The sequence below is a fragment of the Gallus gallus genome, chromosome 8, assembly GCF_016699485.2.
Source record: "Gallus gallus isolate bGalGal1 chromosome 8, bGalGal1.mat.broiler.GRCg7b, whole genome shotgun sequence".
Classification (NCBI taxonomy): Eukaryota; Metazoa; Chordata; class Aves; order Galliformes; family Phasianidae; genus Gallus; species Gallus gallus.
Window position 1 is genome coordinate 23,833,876 of NC_052539.1, and position 17,429 is coordinate 23,851,304.

A 17,429-nucleotide genomic window follows, 5' to 3' on the forward strand; every position below is an offset into this window, starting at 1 on the left:
TGTTGTTACGGGAGGTGGCAGGCAGACTAGAAGTTTTAGTAACTACTTGCTTCTGCAACCATTTAGTCTGCTAACACAACTGTCAGTTCCTTAATGATGATATTAACATAGAGTAGTCTTTATTTGTGGGAAATGAAGTATACTTATGGCTAAGTCGAGTCATTCAGTGGAAACAAAAGCCCATATTACTTTGGATCGGTCCTGATATGAGGAATCCATGTTTTTGAAGAGCTGAACAACCTGAGTTCCTGTTCTTCTCTCTGATCTGAAGATACTTGTTCACAGCATGACTTCAGTTGGAAGAGAGCCTGGTCCAAGCCCCTTCCCCTGCAGGACCAGCTCCAGGTTAGATAAACTTGGCCAAGGTCAAACCCAATGGAGTTCTGAACTCTGTCCTCAAGAAGGTGGGGGTTGTGCTGTCTCTGCAAGCAGCTCTTTTGTCAGTTTATGAGTAGGTGAGCACTATATAATACAGGTTCCTCTGTAGTTTAAAAAAATGTTAAAAAAAAAAAAAAGATATTGCTGGTTCAGATATGCAGTTTCCCAATTTAATGAGCTGTTAAATGCCATTCAGGTGAGTGTGCTCACCCATTTCTTCGAAGCCTGATTTCCTACATGGCAGGGGAAGGAAGAGAGGGGAGGTAGGGCCCCTTTTTTCCTCTCCTGTGTCTTTGGGTGACCACGTAGCAAAGAAATAAGGATGTCATTTATGTCTATTTATGTCTGCTCCTTGTTTGTATGCCTGCTGTCTCTAAATTAGTGGTGAGTTAGAAGTACTGATTAATTTTTTTTTTTTTTCTGTTTATGCAATGCATTTTTCCATACTACTTTTAATCTTGATCTTTTGTAACTTGTCTCCTGGTTTCTGATTTTAAACCATGTGAGGACTTAAAATTATGAACCTAATCTTCTATTATAACGTAGGCTAGTAAATTTGCTCAGGAGGTTATCAGATTTCATCTAAATAGCCTTTATACAGATCAAGAGCAAGCTTGTAGGGAAATGCAACTTCATGTACCCGGTGTTTCTTTTTCAGTACTTGTCCATTTCATTTCAGCGCAGGGTCGGCTTGGCACTCACTGCGTTTGGGTTTTATGATTTTCTTTGTGTTGATTGAAGTTTTAACTTCCTAATAGACCTTCTTAGGTTACAGCTTTCACTCGATATTTGGTGTTGATGTCTGTTCAGCTGCAGCACTTCATGTTTTAGTTGGGTTTTCCTTCAGCGTTAGGAGGAGGAAATTCAGGAATGGCGTTTCACCTTTAAGCCATTGCTATAACTACGAGATTGTTGCATGTTCATAATCTTAAACTGATAGCTAAAATAAAAACCTTCATTTTAATGCAGCATATGGATAATTTGCACTGTAAGCTGTAGTGCTGCGTATCTTCAGCAGCAGTTTTCTGTACAGTTCATGCAGTTCTCTCATATGAAACCTTATCCCCATAATTTTTTAGCTGAGCATGGTAGACTGCTGAAATAATGGCGCTGGTTGCTTCCTCCCCCCTTCAACAAGGGAATGGAATAGCAGTGTCATCTAGTTTTAGCCTTAGTTTCCATATATTTCAACTTCTCTAGTTAGAGTGTCAAAAGCTTCTTGTTGGAAGGACTTTCCCATTAGTGGGTTTTGTGAACTCGTTACACTGGGTGTTTTGTAGGGCTACATGCTTTGAATTTTACATTATGAAGGAAGATAAATTTGCAAGCAAGAAAATATAGAAGTAATCATTTTCATTGCAATATTTTGTCCGTGTTGATATTTATGCAATGAAATGTAATAAATCAAATACAGGAAAGGGATGCAAATTACTGTAGCTGTACAGAACTAGGGAGACAGGAGGAAGAAGTGCAAATTTTATACACAGGCTCACCTTCATACTGCAAAGAATTGGTTTAGCACTCGTTTGTTCAGTCCTTTACTGGGAAGCACTGAGTTCAGCTGCACTGTAATTGGCAAAAGTGATTTCAGGTGTGAGAAGTGCAGTCATGCACTGGAGTATGGTTTTGTCCTCCTTAACTGAAATGCGAGAACATGGAACCACAAGGCATTCTTCAGGGGAAAAACCTGAATTCTCCTTTATTTTTTCTGAAGGAGTTTTAATTAGTGTTATTTAAGGATTTTCTTTTTTTGCAATTAAAAGTAATGAAATGCTCTGCTGTGTTACAATTATACCCACACTGAAAATGTGCAGCGATTTGCTGTTACTGATTTAGCTGCAAATAGAAGATGAATGCCTGTGTTTATACAGTGAGTGCGAGGCAACATTTATCAGCCAGTTGGCAGTCAAAACCATATTGCTGTTAATTTTTTTCCCCATAAAAGCCATCTAATTATAAGTTTGATCTTTTTTCTTTTTTTTCCTTCTCCTGTCTAGGGTGTGGATTCAGGGTTTGTTCCCAGCGTTCATGATTTTGATAAGAAACTTACTGAGGCTGACGCTTACTTACAGATCTTGATAGACCAACTGAAGGTAAGTCAACAAACTGGTGTAGTTATTGCACTGTGGGGATTTCAAGGTCTGTCTGAAAGGAAGCTCAGCAGAGGGAGAAAGTAATGGTTTGTGCTTTGCGCATGTTCTAATAATTGCGGGAAGCAAAGAGTTCATCTGGCTGAGCTGAATGTGTGCTGCAGAAAGCAGTCCTTTTCTTATGTGTGAAATCAGCTGATACTAGAATTGTATTTCTTGCAGTCATAGGAAATAGCAATATTTTTTTCCAGGACTAAGAAAATTAAAAGTTATAATATGCCAAAAGCTGAAGAAGCTGAAAGTGACATTCTCTATTTCTCCTAGAGTAGATCTTGAGATTAAGCTAGAAAATCAGAATAATTTCAACTTAAACAGAAGAGTTGCAATGGCTGAAACATCTTTTTGTATGTGTAACTTCTTGGAAATGTCAGAGATCAGTTGAGTTTAATTTAAAAACAATTAAATCATTGTCTTACTTGTGGCATGTTAGAATTTTACCAAGTAATACACAACCACAGTTGCAAATAAGTTTCAGACTTTGTTGCAGTAGTGATGATCTGTTTTTTGTTTTGTCCTTGAGTGAAAACATTGCCAAAAGTTGTGTACCAATACAGTTCTTTTCCACTTAGTTTATGTATTTCAAGAGCTCGGGGGAAGGTGAGGAGTGATAAGGTTGTATCTCTCAGCACTCACCTTGTTGAGGAAAAACAAAGTTTTTGCTGCTGGTTAGGACACTTTTTCCCATGACTCAGCAGGTTAAAATTGCTCTTAAGATTGCTGCAGTTATGCTGGTTTGGACTTTTTTTCCCTGATATAATGGACAAGTACTGTACATGGAGTATTCAGCAAAAATTCAGTTGCAGGGCAGGGTGGACATGGGGGAGAGTGCAGTGACAGGAATGGAAACGGGAATAGAGATGCAAGCAAAATCTGAAGCTGATCTGCAGAGGTTTCATTCAGGACTTAGCTTTAATTTGTGTTCCAAGGCCATCTAGCAGGAGAATATGGGAGAAGCATGCCTCACAGAAAGAAGGTATTTAAACCTAACTCCTTTTAATCACTTTTTCACACGAGCAGAAAGGAGGAATTGTAGAGTTAATTAGGAAATAAAAGCAAGTGTGAGGATGTCCAGAGATCACAACTAAAGTCTGCTTTAGAAGCAGAAATGAGCCCCCAAGGGAAAGAGGATCACGTAAGTAACTTCTTAGGCGACTGGGAGAAGAGCTCCACTTCACCTGGTCAAAAATGCAGCCTTTTTGTCTGAGCAAGGGTGGATATGATGAACTTTTGATCATTGCCCTTAATCACTTTTTTTTTTCCCTTCAACAGTGGCTATCTGTATGTGCACCTTAGTGTGCTGTCAAAAGCAATTTTAGAATGTTTCAGCTCAGCCTGTCTTAAATACGTATTCAAGCTTTTCAGTAAGAATTTGATCCGCTTTATTTGCCTGCATCTTATTTATTTTATTAAGAATAGAATATAAATGGAGTGATAAAGCTGTGAAATCATTCTGTCTTTGCGAAAGAAGTGCTTACAAGTCTTAAATGATTTGAATGACATACCTGAATTAAGAAGGTGCCTGGAAGTGTTGATAAGGATTTAGGCTTTTTTGGTAAGCACTCGGTATGCTGCAGAGATCTTTGCAGAAATGAGAGCATGATAGTTTGAGGTGTTGAGTGTTAACTTCTGTAGCCTTATCTTTTTGTTGAAACTGTGGTAGAACCACCACAGCTTGAGCTGTGGGACTGACCTCAGGAGCTGAGGCTTTGTCTCTTACAGGATGCAGCATTGTAAAAAGTGAGTTACAAGTTTGTTACATTGTGAATACTGTTAAAGAAATATTAAGCAAAAACTGCTTTGGGTAATAATACCAAGATCATATACCTCAGGTGCTTATTAAATGTGCTTAATTCAGAATTCTAGTCATTTTGGCTGTTATGTAGCAAAAAAACACCCTTTTACTGTTTCTCTTGCTTTTAGCTCTTTGATGAAAAGCTCCAGAACTGCAAAGATGACGAACAGAGAAAAGCAAGTACTTTTTTTGTCTTAAATATTGCTTGTTTTGCTTGATCTGATGGTTTTGTGCATCAATAGATGATAGATAATTAAATATTCTATTTGCCTATTTTTCAAGTTGGCTAAATCACTAAAAGCAACTGGAGTAACATAACCTGTGTTGTGAGTAAATGGTAAACTGAATTTTTTAGTAATATTGAGTGCCATACTTATAACATTGAAAAGATTTCAGTCTGTAGGAAATGACTGCTGCTCCAATGAATACTACTACCAATTTAACAGCATTGTAACTTCAATTTGCAATTTAATTTTTTTAATGTTACAATGAAGATGAGCATTGAATGGATGTGTTTGTAGGAATAGCGAACCTATTCCGAAGGGAAAAAATGAACACCAGAATCACATATTTCCCTTATTCAATCTCCATTTGTTTCTGTGACCAGTAATGCTATGGGGAGTCTGAGAATATCAGACTTCATTTACCTTGGGTGATTGTATAAGTGTGCTTAATCTGTAGACAGCTGACCAAAAGAGCAAGATCTATAGACCCTCTGTTTTTCCTTCCGTACTTACTGCTGGGGAAGAATTCTCCTTCAATGCTGACCTTTGTTCAGGTGCTACTTTGCAGATCAGGCAGTACATTTCTCTTTTTTTTTTCCTTCCCTGTTGTGACAGTGCTTCTAATCCTTAGAGACTTTCTGCATGTTGTGCTGATTTCTTTCTTCATCTCTGCAAGGTATCCGTGGAGCAGACAGATAGACTTTGTAGAGAAAGGAAGAAGCTTATTTAGAAGAGGTCAGCTTCCTTAGTTTTCAAGTCTTTAAGTGTTGCTATTACTATAGATTCCATTTATTCTCTATTAAAAATGAAAAAGATCTGGCAAAATAGTTTTTTTTTAACATGTCTCTTCCTGGACTGAAGCAGCTAAGAGGCTTTTTAATGCTGTTTTTAGCAGTTTTCCTGTTTATGTAAATACGGTTCAGCTTTCAGGCTCTGGACTGAGTCTGAACTGCAGGGTACTGCCATCCAGCCCGTAATCTTTTCATCTGGGGAAGTGAGATTTGGTGATTAGTTGAGTGTTACGTGTTTCCCAAATAGCTAAATGCTGCTTTCTGCAGCTGTTTATGGCCAGGCATTTAAAACTTGAGCGGTTATTTTTGCAAGAGCAGTGGAAGAAACACTGGACGTACTTTGTCTTTTGGAGACAACGTATAGGTTAGGGCATGGGTGTTCTGAGGTGCTTCAAGGTCTCTTGGATATCTTCTTCTCAGACATAGTAATTTGTGGAAGTTGGAAGAACATTCAGACTTGATGTGAAGACTGCGAAATATTGTGGAGGAGGTGTAGCCTGATCAAGCTGTTTGGCTCGTAGCAAGTAGGTTTGGTGAAGTAAATCTAAGGCTGAGCATGAGGATTTAAATTGCACTTCACTGATTCCAGCCATGAGTTGGCCGCTTCTTTTTGCCAGGCAAGCTGATCTGACTCTCTGTAGCCATAATGCTATTGAATGAGGCAAAGATCTTGATTGATGAAATAAAATCAGCTTTCTGTTGGATCACCAGTGACTTCATTAAAAAAAAAATTAAAAATTTTTTTAAAAATCAGGTCAAGGAGGTGCAAAAAGCAGCAATGAGGCAGAGCAGTTGCAGTGGAAGCCTGCAATTTGATTGGATTGGTTATAATATGTGGCTGCATTCTGCAAATATACACTGAAGAATTTGACAAAAGTCACTTTCCAAGGGACAGAGATAGAGAAGATAAGACATTTGTGCAGGAAATCTGTGTTTCATTTGAAAATGTGTTTAATATCTAAAACCAAGGAAACAGTCTTAATAAAATTTCTTCTTAATTGGTATTGAGAGAATAGGGGTCTTGGAGAGAGAAAATGGTGATAAATGAGTAGCATATGATGAATGTGGAAGAAAAAAAAATGGATCAATGCAGAATGTTTCTGCTTAGGCTGACCTCACAAAAATTTCATTTCTCCAAAGAAAAAAACGTTACGATTGCATGAGTTGTGGCTAGGCCTGGGTAAGCAGGTGCCCTGAGTTTTAACCCATCCCACATCTTCTGTGCAACCTCAGATGTGTTATGCTTTGTCTGTATTTATGTGCAAGAACAGCGATGTCTGAATTCGACTGTTGTTTGAAAGATTACAGATGGGTTGGGAAAACACTGTGACCAAATTGCATCACGTGACCTGTCATCGCTTCCAGATTCAACACATTTCAGCAGTTATCTGCAAAGGGAATAAGTGACTGATTTTTCTGGCGTGTAAATATTGCTATAACATCCTGGAAAAAGTAGATGAAGAATAATCAAAACTACCAATGGCTGCCTACAGTTTGCTACGAAGCCTTGAGGCTGAGTGATCCATTGCAGCTGTTCTGTCTTTCAGCTGATGAAAACTTTGGGTATTTTGGTGCTGTAAGACTCAAAACTCTGGTGAAGTGCTGTCATCATATTTAAAAGGATTCTTTTCAGTACATGTTCATGAAGTTTGGACTGGAAGTTCAATAGAGATAGGAAGAACAATAAAGGAATTCTTAACTGTTGACATGTTTTGTGCTTGCAGCAGAAGTAAATGTAATGTAGCATCCCTGAGAAGCAGTTTCCTACATGGCTATGGCCCAGTTATTCCTGTGGCACTCTTTGGCCACCTCTTGCCAAGACAGAGACGGAAGGAAATGTATAGCATCCTTATGAATAGTGTACAGAACAGAGTATAGCTGAAAGACTTTCCCTGGGCATTTGCTGGGAAACCATCACCACATTTTTATCTACGTAAACTATGAATCTACAGGAACAAACAGATGTGTGTTGCTCTCTTATGGTGTAGAATTTGGCTTGCAGTGCTGTGTGGGGAAAAATGTTCCTTCACACACTTAGATTACTGAAGAACCATACAGAAGCTGATTGAAGTCATGTGAGACATTCATATTAATCAAAACAGAGATCCTGTAATTGAATTTGTAGAGGATCGGCGCTGAGTCCAGTTGGATATTTTGCCTTCAGTAGATACACACAAGGACATCAACAGGATGCACGTGCTTCTTAGATGGGTCATGCTTATGTGTAAAAAGGCATACAGATGCCTTCTGTGCAACTCCACACAGGAAATACTTGTGAACCAGTGTTTCCAGATAAGGGGGCAGACTTCCAGGTGCATGAACTGTCTGTTCAGAAAAAGCAAGCATGCACTGTTATTTTTCCATGATTTTTCTTTTTAAAAGTGAGTTTACCTGTGTTTGCTTGTTGCACTTGAACAAAGATTAATTTCAAGTCACACTGGTTGTTGGGACATACTGCTTTCATACACTGCATTACCGTAGATGGAGCGAATCATCGTACTGAATTTCATCTTCACTGCTGTTACTGATAGGCAGAGGTGAACCGTTGACTTCAATGGGTAAATACGTGTAACATCACTGCTCAGAAATTCCTAAGCTTGACAGCCTCAGGTTTTAATTACCAGCGTGAGCTCAGTCTTTTCAATTACAGAATGAAAACTTTGTCTTTATGTAGAAATAATCTTTGTGTTGATTGCTTTTTTTTTTCATGCTCTCCGTGTGTTTAAGATTAAAGCACAGTGTTTATACAGTATTTAGGTCAAACTGCATGCTGGAAGTTCTTTCTTTAACCACACTGTTGGGATTTTTCTTTTACAGAAAATTGAAAGTCTGAAAGAAACCACCAGTGTAAGTTATTTTAATTTTCTAACTACTACGTAGATTCTGAATTGTCTTCTTGTCACCTTGTCTTCTTTTGAGAAATTCTAAACATCATTACTGAAAAATGGAAGGTTGTTTTTGTTTGTTTGCTTTTTCATTAAGGGTGATGGAATTTCAAACTTTGTGCTCAGAAACAGAATAAAATAACCTTTTATTTCACTCATTCCAGGCAGAAAATGTTGATGACCTGTCTCTCTCTCTCTCTCTCTCTCTCTCTCTCTCTCTCTCGGTCATATTTAAACCTTACTGAAAGTTTTTGGGGCAGTAGAAAAAAAACCATAACCTCCTATGAGGTTATCTTTACCATCTGATAAATCCACCATTTTTTCCAGCAGAAACATCTGTTCAAAAAAAAAAAAAAGCTTCTTATCACAGATGTGCTCTTGAGAGTCACACGATAGGGACTGCTTAATTCTACCAGCATGGATAACTTGTTTCTCCTCATCTGTTAAAACCTTGAATGAGACCTCATTGCCTACAGTGGGGAGTGTGGATTCTGTGTTCCAAGCACATTCCTTTCTATCATGTTTGTCTTGCTTCTTCCATCTATTCACCTCAGTTTTTCAGACATTTACTTTGTAGTGAATGCTAAGATGTATGTCTGATTCTTGGATCTATGTTTTTAGAATTGGGTCTGGTCCGGGCCTCTTCCAGTCCTTTATCAGTGTTTCTTCATGTCTGGTAAATCATAGGGATGTCCTGTTTCTGTAATGAGTGTGGCAAATTAGCAGTTTGTCTTGAATTAATTTTTCTGAGTTCTGATAAATCAGTGTTTTCCTCTCCAGTTAAATGTTGTCATATTTTTTTAGTTTTCTTCCTCACCTTGTCTTTTATGCTCAGTCTTCTATAGGATCTTTTTCTATTTCTTGAATGCTTCTGCATTCTTTCAGAGCGCTGGTTTGCCCGTTGCTCTTCCACTGCTGTCCTCACCTTCCCCTTCTCCTCACCTGTCTATTGCTTGAAGTAGTGCTTAGTGGGTTACCCTGGATAATGGAAAAATCTCACTGCAGTGAGGAGCACAGTACAGGGTCAGCTTGGGGTCCACTGGATTTCAATCTTTGGTAGCAGCTCTCATATCAGACCAAGACTCGCTCCTGCAGAGCACTATCCCAATGTGTGCTCTGGTTTCTGGGAAGCTATACTAGATCCAGTAGTGTAATGTCAGGAGGGCAGCCTGGTTCTGGTGCTGCTTTCAGATTTACGTCTAGCATCTTAGAATCATAAAATCATAGAGTAGCTGAGGTTGGAAGGGACTTCTGAAGGTCTGTTAATGCAGCCCTGTGCTCAGAGCAGGTTGCCCAGGGCTGTGTCCCGTTGGGTTCTCCTTTATTTTGATTTGAGGCTATTGCTTGTTGTTCTGTCATTGGATACCAGTGCAAAAAATCAGCTGTCTTCCTGCCTTCTCTCTCCTTATCAGATGCTTAAACCCATTGATAAGGTCTCCCTTGAGTGTCCTCTCCAGTTTACACAATCCCAGCTTCCCTTAATCATCTCAGTGTAGGACCCTTGGTTTTCAGGTGACATGGTGCAGGAGCACATGAGCCAACTCTCTGAAGAAGGCAAACCTTCTTGCTCTTTCCATGATTTTCTCTTTTTATGTGTTTTGTCATCCTGAATCTCTTTATATGCTGATGTTAATGTTTTCCAGTGCTCCTTCTTCATATTTCTTTACTGTTGCTTCTGCCTCACACGTTCAGCTTTTTCTTTGGTATTCTGCTGTTCTTTTACTGTGCCTTATGTTGTATAAAGTATCAGAACTTGCCCTGTCTCATCTTTTGCAGAACATCCATTACCTTCACGCTAATTACTTTCATTACTTTTTTCTTCTTCCCTTCCCCCTTATCTTCATCTTACAGAGAGAACTTGTCAAGTATGTAAACGAGGGATCTTTCTCATCAAAACGAAAGAAGTAGTACTGCTAAATGCATTCAATCCAACACTTGCTCAGAATTTTTCTGCTTGCGTTTCTGTGAAAGTTAGAAGTTGACTTCCATTTCTCCTTGGAATGCTATCCTTTATGTGGCTTTTGGAAACTTCAGTTTCCTGCTGCTGTGCTTCTGTCCTTGGCAAAAGGCCGGAATAAAGGCGGGGCTGAAGGGAGGGGGGCAGTAGGGCTTCTACAGAAGTGTCTATTTAGGTTTTGAGAAATATTTCTGTTAATATTCTGTGGAACTATGGAAAATACATGTAAACAGTTGTTGTAAGATGCTGATAGAAGGTTTTTTGTTTTTTCTTATTTTCTTAGAGCATGGTAGAATCGATAAAACACTGCATTGTCTTGCTACAGATTGCTAAAGTAAGTACTGTAACTTAGTTTGATTTTATTACATGGCATTACTCTGTGAGAACATTTCATCTTCTGAGAATTTGAAATGTGAATGTACTCTACACATTCCAGATTGTAAATCCAAAAGATGTTCTAAGTTGATTGATGGTACTATTTTAATGAAGTTTCTGACATGCTGAGTTGTGTAGCAGACAGTTTGGTCTGTTCATATTAACAGTTGTGTTGATGACAGAGCTTCTCTTTCTTTTTGAGATGAACTTGCAGAGTTTTCAGAGTCAGTCAGAATTTCAGCTAATAGAGCAGTAGAATATAAGCTCAATGCAACTAACTGTTCTTTCTGTTTCATTTAAGAGTGTGACTAGCAGGAATAGGGAAAGGGAAAATGATGGCGTTAATAATCTAAACTGGTTTGACGAGGTTTTTATAGATCTGAAACTTATGACCATGTTGGAACATCCTGAAATAGGCTATTTTATTTGAGAATGCAATATGAGCAATGCAGTTACACTTTTCATTGTACTTTTGTTACTTCTGTCTGCCTAGTCAGACTCAGATTTTTCTGGTCAGGTCGTGCTGCATTTAGGAGATGTTATTTAAGATGCAGAAGCAAAGTGAAGGTGAGCTGTGTTTTTCAAAGCATGAGAATTTAAGACAATTAGAACATATGCTAATTTATTCAGAAATAGGTGTATGCATCATTTTTCTGTAATCTAAATCAGTTTTCTCTCTTCGTGGCTTTCAGCTATGTTACTGTTGCTTACCTTCATTACAGATACAGATGCATTTTACATAATTTTGAGGCTAGTGAAAATTAGACTATTTGAAACCTTCAGAATCAGGTTGCTGTGGAGGCAGAAGTCGTTACTTAAAAGATCATTTCATATCTTGTGAAATTTAGATTTCACATCAGTAGCCTACAAAGATGATAAAGCTCTGAAGGAAAGGTGCATCAGCTAGCAAGTTCATATGAAAAAGGACTTTACAAATAGTAGGGTATAGAAGCAGTTTTGTGCCACATTAATGTAGAGTGAGAACAGTCTCGTTTAATGTACAGTGATGCTATCTGAACCTTTCACAGCAGTGACAGCAAAAAGAGGCTTGATAGTACCTAACATTTTGCTATTATTTAGTACTGAATATATTTAAAGTGTTTTAGCATAATGAAACTGGTAGACTGTGCCATTCTTTGGGAATTTGGAGGAGTCAGTTATAGATGGAATGAATAGGATTGTTGTCCTAACACAGAAAGTCAGATATCTGTGTAAGGTAGCTGTTGGACAAACCCTATGTAAGGAATGACTTGCTCATTTTCCGTTGCTTCTACATAAATGTGTTTAATAGTTGTTATTTACATAGAGGTTTAATTCCCATGGAATATTCCTTACTTTGTTATTTATTTATTTGAATGTTCTTTGGTGCAATTAGCAGTAAATTTGAAAGAGCAGAGTTTCAATCTTTTTCCCATTGAAGATCAAATCCCATTTCTTCTGTGTGCTTTGGGTAAGTTTAGTGGGCTAAGGACAAATGCGATTGCTTATCTTGCACTGATGCTAAGCATATCACTTTGAAGTTGGTTAGATGGTTTGCCAAGAGCAGGTAGAATTGAACTTGTAGTGGCAGTTACAGTCATTTTTTTTAATGAGATTCAGTGCTTTGTGGCTCCTGCTGTCATATAAGTGTCAAGGTAGGTATTGGGGTCCCGGAAAAACACTAAAATTCCTGATTTATGTAACACTGAATCACTTTGAAGTCCTTCCTTCAGTACTTGCAATTAATATTAATCACTGTAAAATGACTGCTGTTTAAATTTTGATTCTTTTACTAAAGAATAATCATATCTAAAAATCTAAAGCAGTAATTCTTCCCAGTGTTTTAATAACTTCTCTGCTTTATCACTTCCATCTCCTTCCTTTCTCTTAGACAAATGTACTTGTTGTTGGCGTGGCCTTTCTGTCCCATCCCTTTCCCTCTCTTCCTCACCTGTGTCGGTATCTTGATTTCTTATTGCTATAGATAATTAAAAATTTGCCAATGATTTTTGTGTGTTTTCTTTTGGTTGGTTTCTTTCTCTCTCAGTTCTGTTAGTTCCATGTCTGTGAAGTTCTAAGTATGTACAAATGTTCTGTGTCTGACAGCTTTCTGTTCTCCAGCATATAACCTTTTAAGAATCTGGAAGATTTTCTCCCAGAGCTGTAAGGCAGATATGGCTGCTGACTTACACTGCTGAAATGAAATCATGATGTTAACGTACCCTCTTCCCCCCTCCCCATCATGCCTGCCCTTTTTACTGCTACAGCTCCTTTCTCATTAGGAGACAGACTTCAAAATTATCTCCTATTTTGCATACCTTGAAAATTGTTACTGCGTTTCTGTCTCAGAACATCTCTATTTCCATCATACAACCAATTGCTGTTTGGTGGTATGTTGAAGAAATCTGATTCTTACTGTGTATTGAGCTGTTTCACACATTAAGACAGCCAGTTTTAGGAATCGGGCAGTTAAATTTTCGTTAAGGTTGCTGGCAGATGCAGGGCATAATGGTGCCTCCTGTATTTCAGGTGACCCAGGGCACTCTGACAATAATCAAGTAAATACTTTGTATATATTATAGTATTCCTGACTTAGAAAAAGCAATTAAGCCAAACTGTGTGGGAGGAGAGGAGCAGCATTGGCTTGGGTTCACCCCTGGCTGTGTGTGACAACTGGAGTTGCACAACTTTACTGATACTATATGTATAATTGTATATAGTGGTCTGTCAGTGATTTGATAAACTGACAGAAATACGTAGGATGTGTTTCATGTAGTAATTCTTATAGTTCAGATATGTAGCTTCACATCTTTGCCTTCACCATTCCTGGTCAATTCTGCCTGCCCACCTCTGTGGCATTTCTGTGTAGCTGATGCTGTGCTGTGGGGATAGGATGGCAAGCATCAGTACAAAAGCAGCTTTGTGTTTTATATCCTAGGAGTTAGAGAAGGTAACACGATGGGGAGACTTTGTTTGTTTGGAGGGAAAAAAATATTGATCTTTTTCCTTGTTTGTAAGTTCACAAGCTGCTGGAACTCACTGCCCTTAGTATTGTTCTTCATCATGGCCAGCCCTGCTTAGGAGAGGTCAGCTAGCTGATGTGAAACCTGAGCAGCTTTTTGCCAAGTATTTAAGCTAAGGAAGGGTGTACAAAGTATTGAGACATAAGTATGTGCTACCTCTATTTGTTCATGCTGTTTACAGCTTTTTTCCCCTTGATCCTCTTCATAACTTTAACTGAAAATCTAGAGAATAATCTGTAGGTAAGTCTTAAATTTGCCACAAAGATACTGGCTAATGGGAACTTAGAGCAGCAGTGAAGAAATTTCACCTAGTGTGCAGTGGAACGTAATACGGGTACTGGTAGTGTTTAACCTGTGCTGGATATAGGCTGATATGAACTTTACTGCTACTAGTTCAATTTCCCCTGATGACAGTTTATTCCATGCACTGCTTGCTCCTCATAACGCTCCTAAGCAAAAACAAGCCACACTAGATGGTAAATGTTATTAAAAGGTTTAAATCTAATAGATATGAAATGGTTCAAAACGTTTAATCTATTAAAGTACTTTTGCCTTTCAAAAGCAAAACCTGCTTTTGAAAACTTGTTCTGTATGCTAATTGCTGTTCTTCAGAAACTGAGAACTTCAGCTTTCAGTTTCCAGGGACTCACCAGAGCTGCAGACCACGGTTTGGGGACTCTTAGCTAGCTGGGAAGAACTTGCATTGTGAAATGGGACTGTGTCCTGCAGGGTAGATAGGATGCTTTTAAAGCTCATTGAGCTTGTTTGAACAGATCCTCATAAAACACTTACATACAGAGTGTGGTGGTGATGTATGGAGTTGGTCTAAGTTTAGTTACTGTCTCACATGGTGAGGAACACTAACATCTTAGGGCTGAAAGTGTAAAGGTTCCTGAAAGAAGCTTGCTGTTAGAGCTGTCAGGTAACACAAAACTGCGAAGTCATACAAGACTGATTTGTTGATACTCTCAACATTTTTTCCTTAAGGACCAAAATAATGAGGAGAAGCACGCAGATGGACTTATAGTAAGTTTAAATCTAATCTTTATCTCCCTTTACTTCTGCAGAACATGTGAACAGAGACCTGACTTTCCACTCATTTTGCAATGTTGTTCTTCCTTTCTCTAATTTACTGCTTCAAGTACCTTACTGAAATTGCCATTGAGTCGTTAGCTTCTGAGATCGGCTCAGCCTTGCCTTACAAAATATAGTGCCAGTTTTATATTGAGTGTTTTAAATGGCATTGTTATGACTGAACACGTAGAGAAGTCTGCCACGTGAGCAGATGAAAGGGAAATCACTGGTATATTAATAGTTCTATGTTCCATCTGAAGCATCTTCCTGTATAAAATAGATCAGCTATCCATGTGCTTCCAGTAGCTTGTCTTTTTTGCAGTGCTGCTCATTCAACACGGCTGTGTTCTGTCTGTTTAAGCAGTGTTCCTTCTTTAATATAACTTCTGCATTTTTAATGTAACTTCTGTCCTCTTTGGTTTAAGTCACTTCTCTTTCCTTGTTCTCTTTTTTGTCACTTAAGTACATTCCAGGTACTTTTAATAGGAAACTGGTTTCAGTAAAACATGACTCTGACGATTAAAATTTGTTTTCCTTGCAGTTGACAGTAATTCCCAATCCTCGTTTGTCCTCCCTTTGTGTACAGCTTTGCTGGTATGGTTTTCTGTCATGAACTTTGAAGTAAAGATGCAAATACAGGTTTTGCAACAAGAATGAGGCTGAGTAAGATAAACAGTTCCCCTGTGTGTCACATAGTTCAGACCTTAGTGTAATAGAGGAGGCTTTGGAAAGAGTGCATGCAGCCCTGCCCTGCGGCAGTGTCCTGTGGTAGAGGTGATGCAGACAGCAGATCTACAGCGTGGAAATTTTAATACAGGTATTGCAACTTACCAGAGGCTAAATTTGATCTCTACTTTCTTACTGTCTGTGCTCTGGCACATGCTGGGAAAGTGCATTAAATGATGCAACAAGATGATGTGAAGGCAGAAATCTTGGTTCTCCTGAGGTCAGTACTGTCTTGGGTAGAGGTCAGGATTTCAGTTAGGTATTGTTGCTGTGCTGGAATGACAGTTGGGCTGTCCTACATGCTTGGATTTTTTTTTACCCTGTTGTTAAAATGAGAGTATGATATGTTCAGGTCTTCCTTCACTTGTTTCTAAACCATGAAGGCATAGCCCAAAATATCTGAGGAGAAACCTCCAGTCTGTGCTGCACAGTGGAGAATTACTTAAGGATAAGGTTACAGCCCTGCAAACAAAGGCAAAAGATGAAGTTCTTTTTTTTTTCTTTATCACAGCAGTGTTCTGTATTTCTTTATCACGTTGCTGGTTTCCCTGAAACCCCGGGGAGACGGATATAGCAAGTCTTGTGTGTCATGGGACTGCCTTTATTCTGTAGACTCTCAACTCTGAGAACAGGATGATGATTTTGAACTGTGATGTTTGTGGGACAGGGAGCTGCCTTTGTTGCATGCATAAATGCACAAGACATTAAGGTCACGTCTGAGGGAGGTTGGCTTTGTGCTGGGATGCAGTGGACTAACAGTATATGCACTGGACTGTTTATCTGCATCCTGGTTAATGACACCAACAAAAACTTGGTGATTTTTATACCTTTTTTTCTCTAACTAGGGATTTTTTTTTTTAAGGTAACCAGACAACAGTAGAATCATAGAATTAGGTTGGAAAAGACCTTAAAGATCATCAAGTCCAACCACAACCTAACCATACTACCCTAACTCTTAACAACCCTCTGCTAAATCACGTCCCTTTGTTCTAATATGAAATAAGCTGTGCTGTAAGAAGTCTTCTAAGCTTTTTGGATTTCTAATGTGGGATAAGGTTCAGGAAAACAGTTAACCAGAGAAGAGACAAGAATGGATCTTCCTTTTGTAGGAAGTTGAGAGGAGAAGGAACTGTACTGCTTCCTTTGCTCGATAGCTTTCAGTTTAAGTACAGTAGCGAGATCTCCTAGTAAGCAGGCAACAAAAGATTTTCAGTTTTGACGTAGATTAATGTTTTCTAATGGCAAGGTATATGGAAAAGGGCCTTACAGGCCTCTTACAAAGCAACAAGCCAGAATAATATACAAATTCAGGTTGTTATGTGTAAACACATATGAGAAACGGTGCTTAGATGATAACAAAGTAACAGGTCAGTGAAGCAAGGCAAAATCGTGCCTGTTTGAATTAAAAGATCACTGCAATATAGGTCTCCTTTTCTGGTATGAAAGCCAAAAACTCGCACTGAAACCAGTGTGAGTGATGTGAGTGTTCTTGCCAGCACCAACAGATAGGAGCAGGGGCAGTGGCAGCACTGTGAGTGATGGTGCTTTGCTTCCAAAGGGCGTTGTTGACAAGATGAGTGTTCTTGACAAGACTGAGATGTCCTTTACTGACAACTGTCAGCTTGCATTCAAAAGAATTTTGGCAACGAAGTGGCACTTCATGGCTGTGGATGTGCCACTGATTCCTGACTAAATGTATGGGTTAGTGGAGTTTGGCTGACGAGGTTAATTTCTGGAAAAAAAACCAACAGTCTTTTGAAAATAGAGATTACCCGTCCTAATTTTTGTCGGATGATTTGTGTCCAACTTTCCACTCTTTGTGTGCAGTGTTTATGAGTGGGCATTGGGTGCCAGCAGCTAGAACGTGAAGTACGAATTCTGTATGGGACAAGTAAAACCCATGGCAAATTCAGTTAAATATTTAAAAATTTGTGTAAGGAATCAAAGCATTATTATTTTGGAAGTATTTCTTGTGTCCTCAGCTGTCAATTTGTGTTTCACTTTCTCTCTCAGGAATTTGCTGCCTTGCATTCAAGCATTTCTTGTGCTCGTGGTGTTCTTACTATCTGTGCTGC

At 38.7% G+C, this 17,429-nt stretch overlaps 1 protein-coding gene across 8 annotated transcripts in view; it reads left to right on the forward strand.

Annotated features, from left to right (window-relative positions):
- The window catches only part of OSBPL9 (oxysterol binding protein like 9), a 53,076-nt gene that overhangs the window by 27,325 nt on the left and 8,322 nt on the right, over nucleotides 1-17,429 (forward strand). For 4 of the 8 annotated variants that reach the window (XM_422468.8, XM_046944877.1, XM_046944875.1 and 1 more), the window contains 5 exons: nucleotides 2,376-2,471; nucleotides 4,449-4,496; nucleotides 8,153-8,182; nucleotides 10,461-10,511; nucleotides 14,542-14,580. In XM_422468.8, coding sequence (XP_422468.4) covers nucleotides 2,376-2,471; nucleotides 4,449-4,496; nucleotides 8,153-8,182; nucleotides 10,461-10,511; nucleotides 14,542-14,580 — 264 coding nt within the window. Of the gene's footprint in view, nucleotides 1-2,375; nucleotides 2,472-4,448; nucleotides 4,501-8,152; nucleotides 8,183-10,460; nucleotides 10,512-14,541; nucleotides 14,581-17,429 lie in introns of those variants that run through there. The other 4 variants (XM_025152942.3, XM_003641708.6, XM_040704869.2 and 1 more) reach the window with 4 other exon arrangements.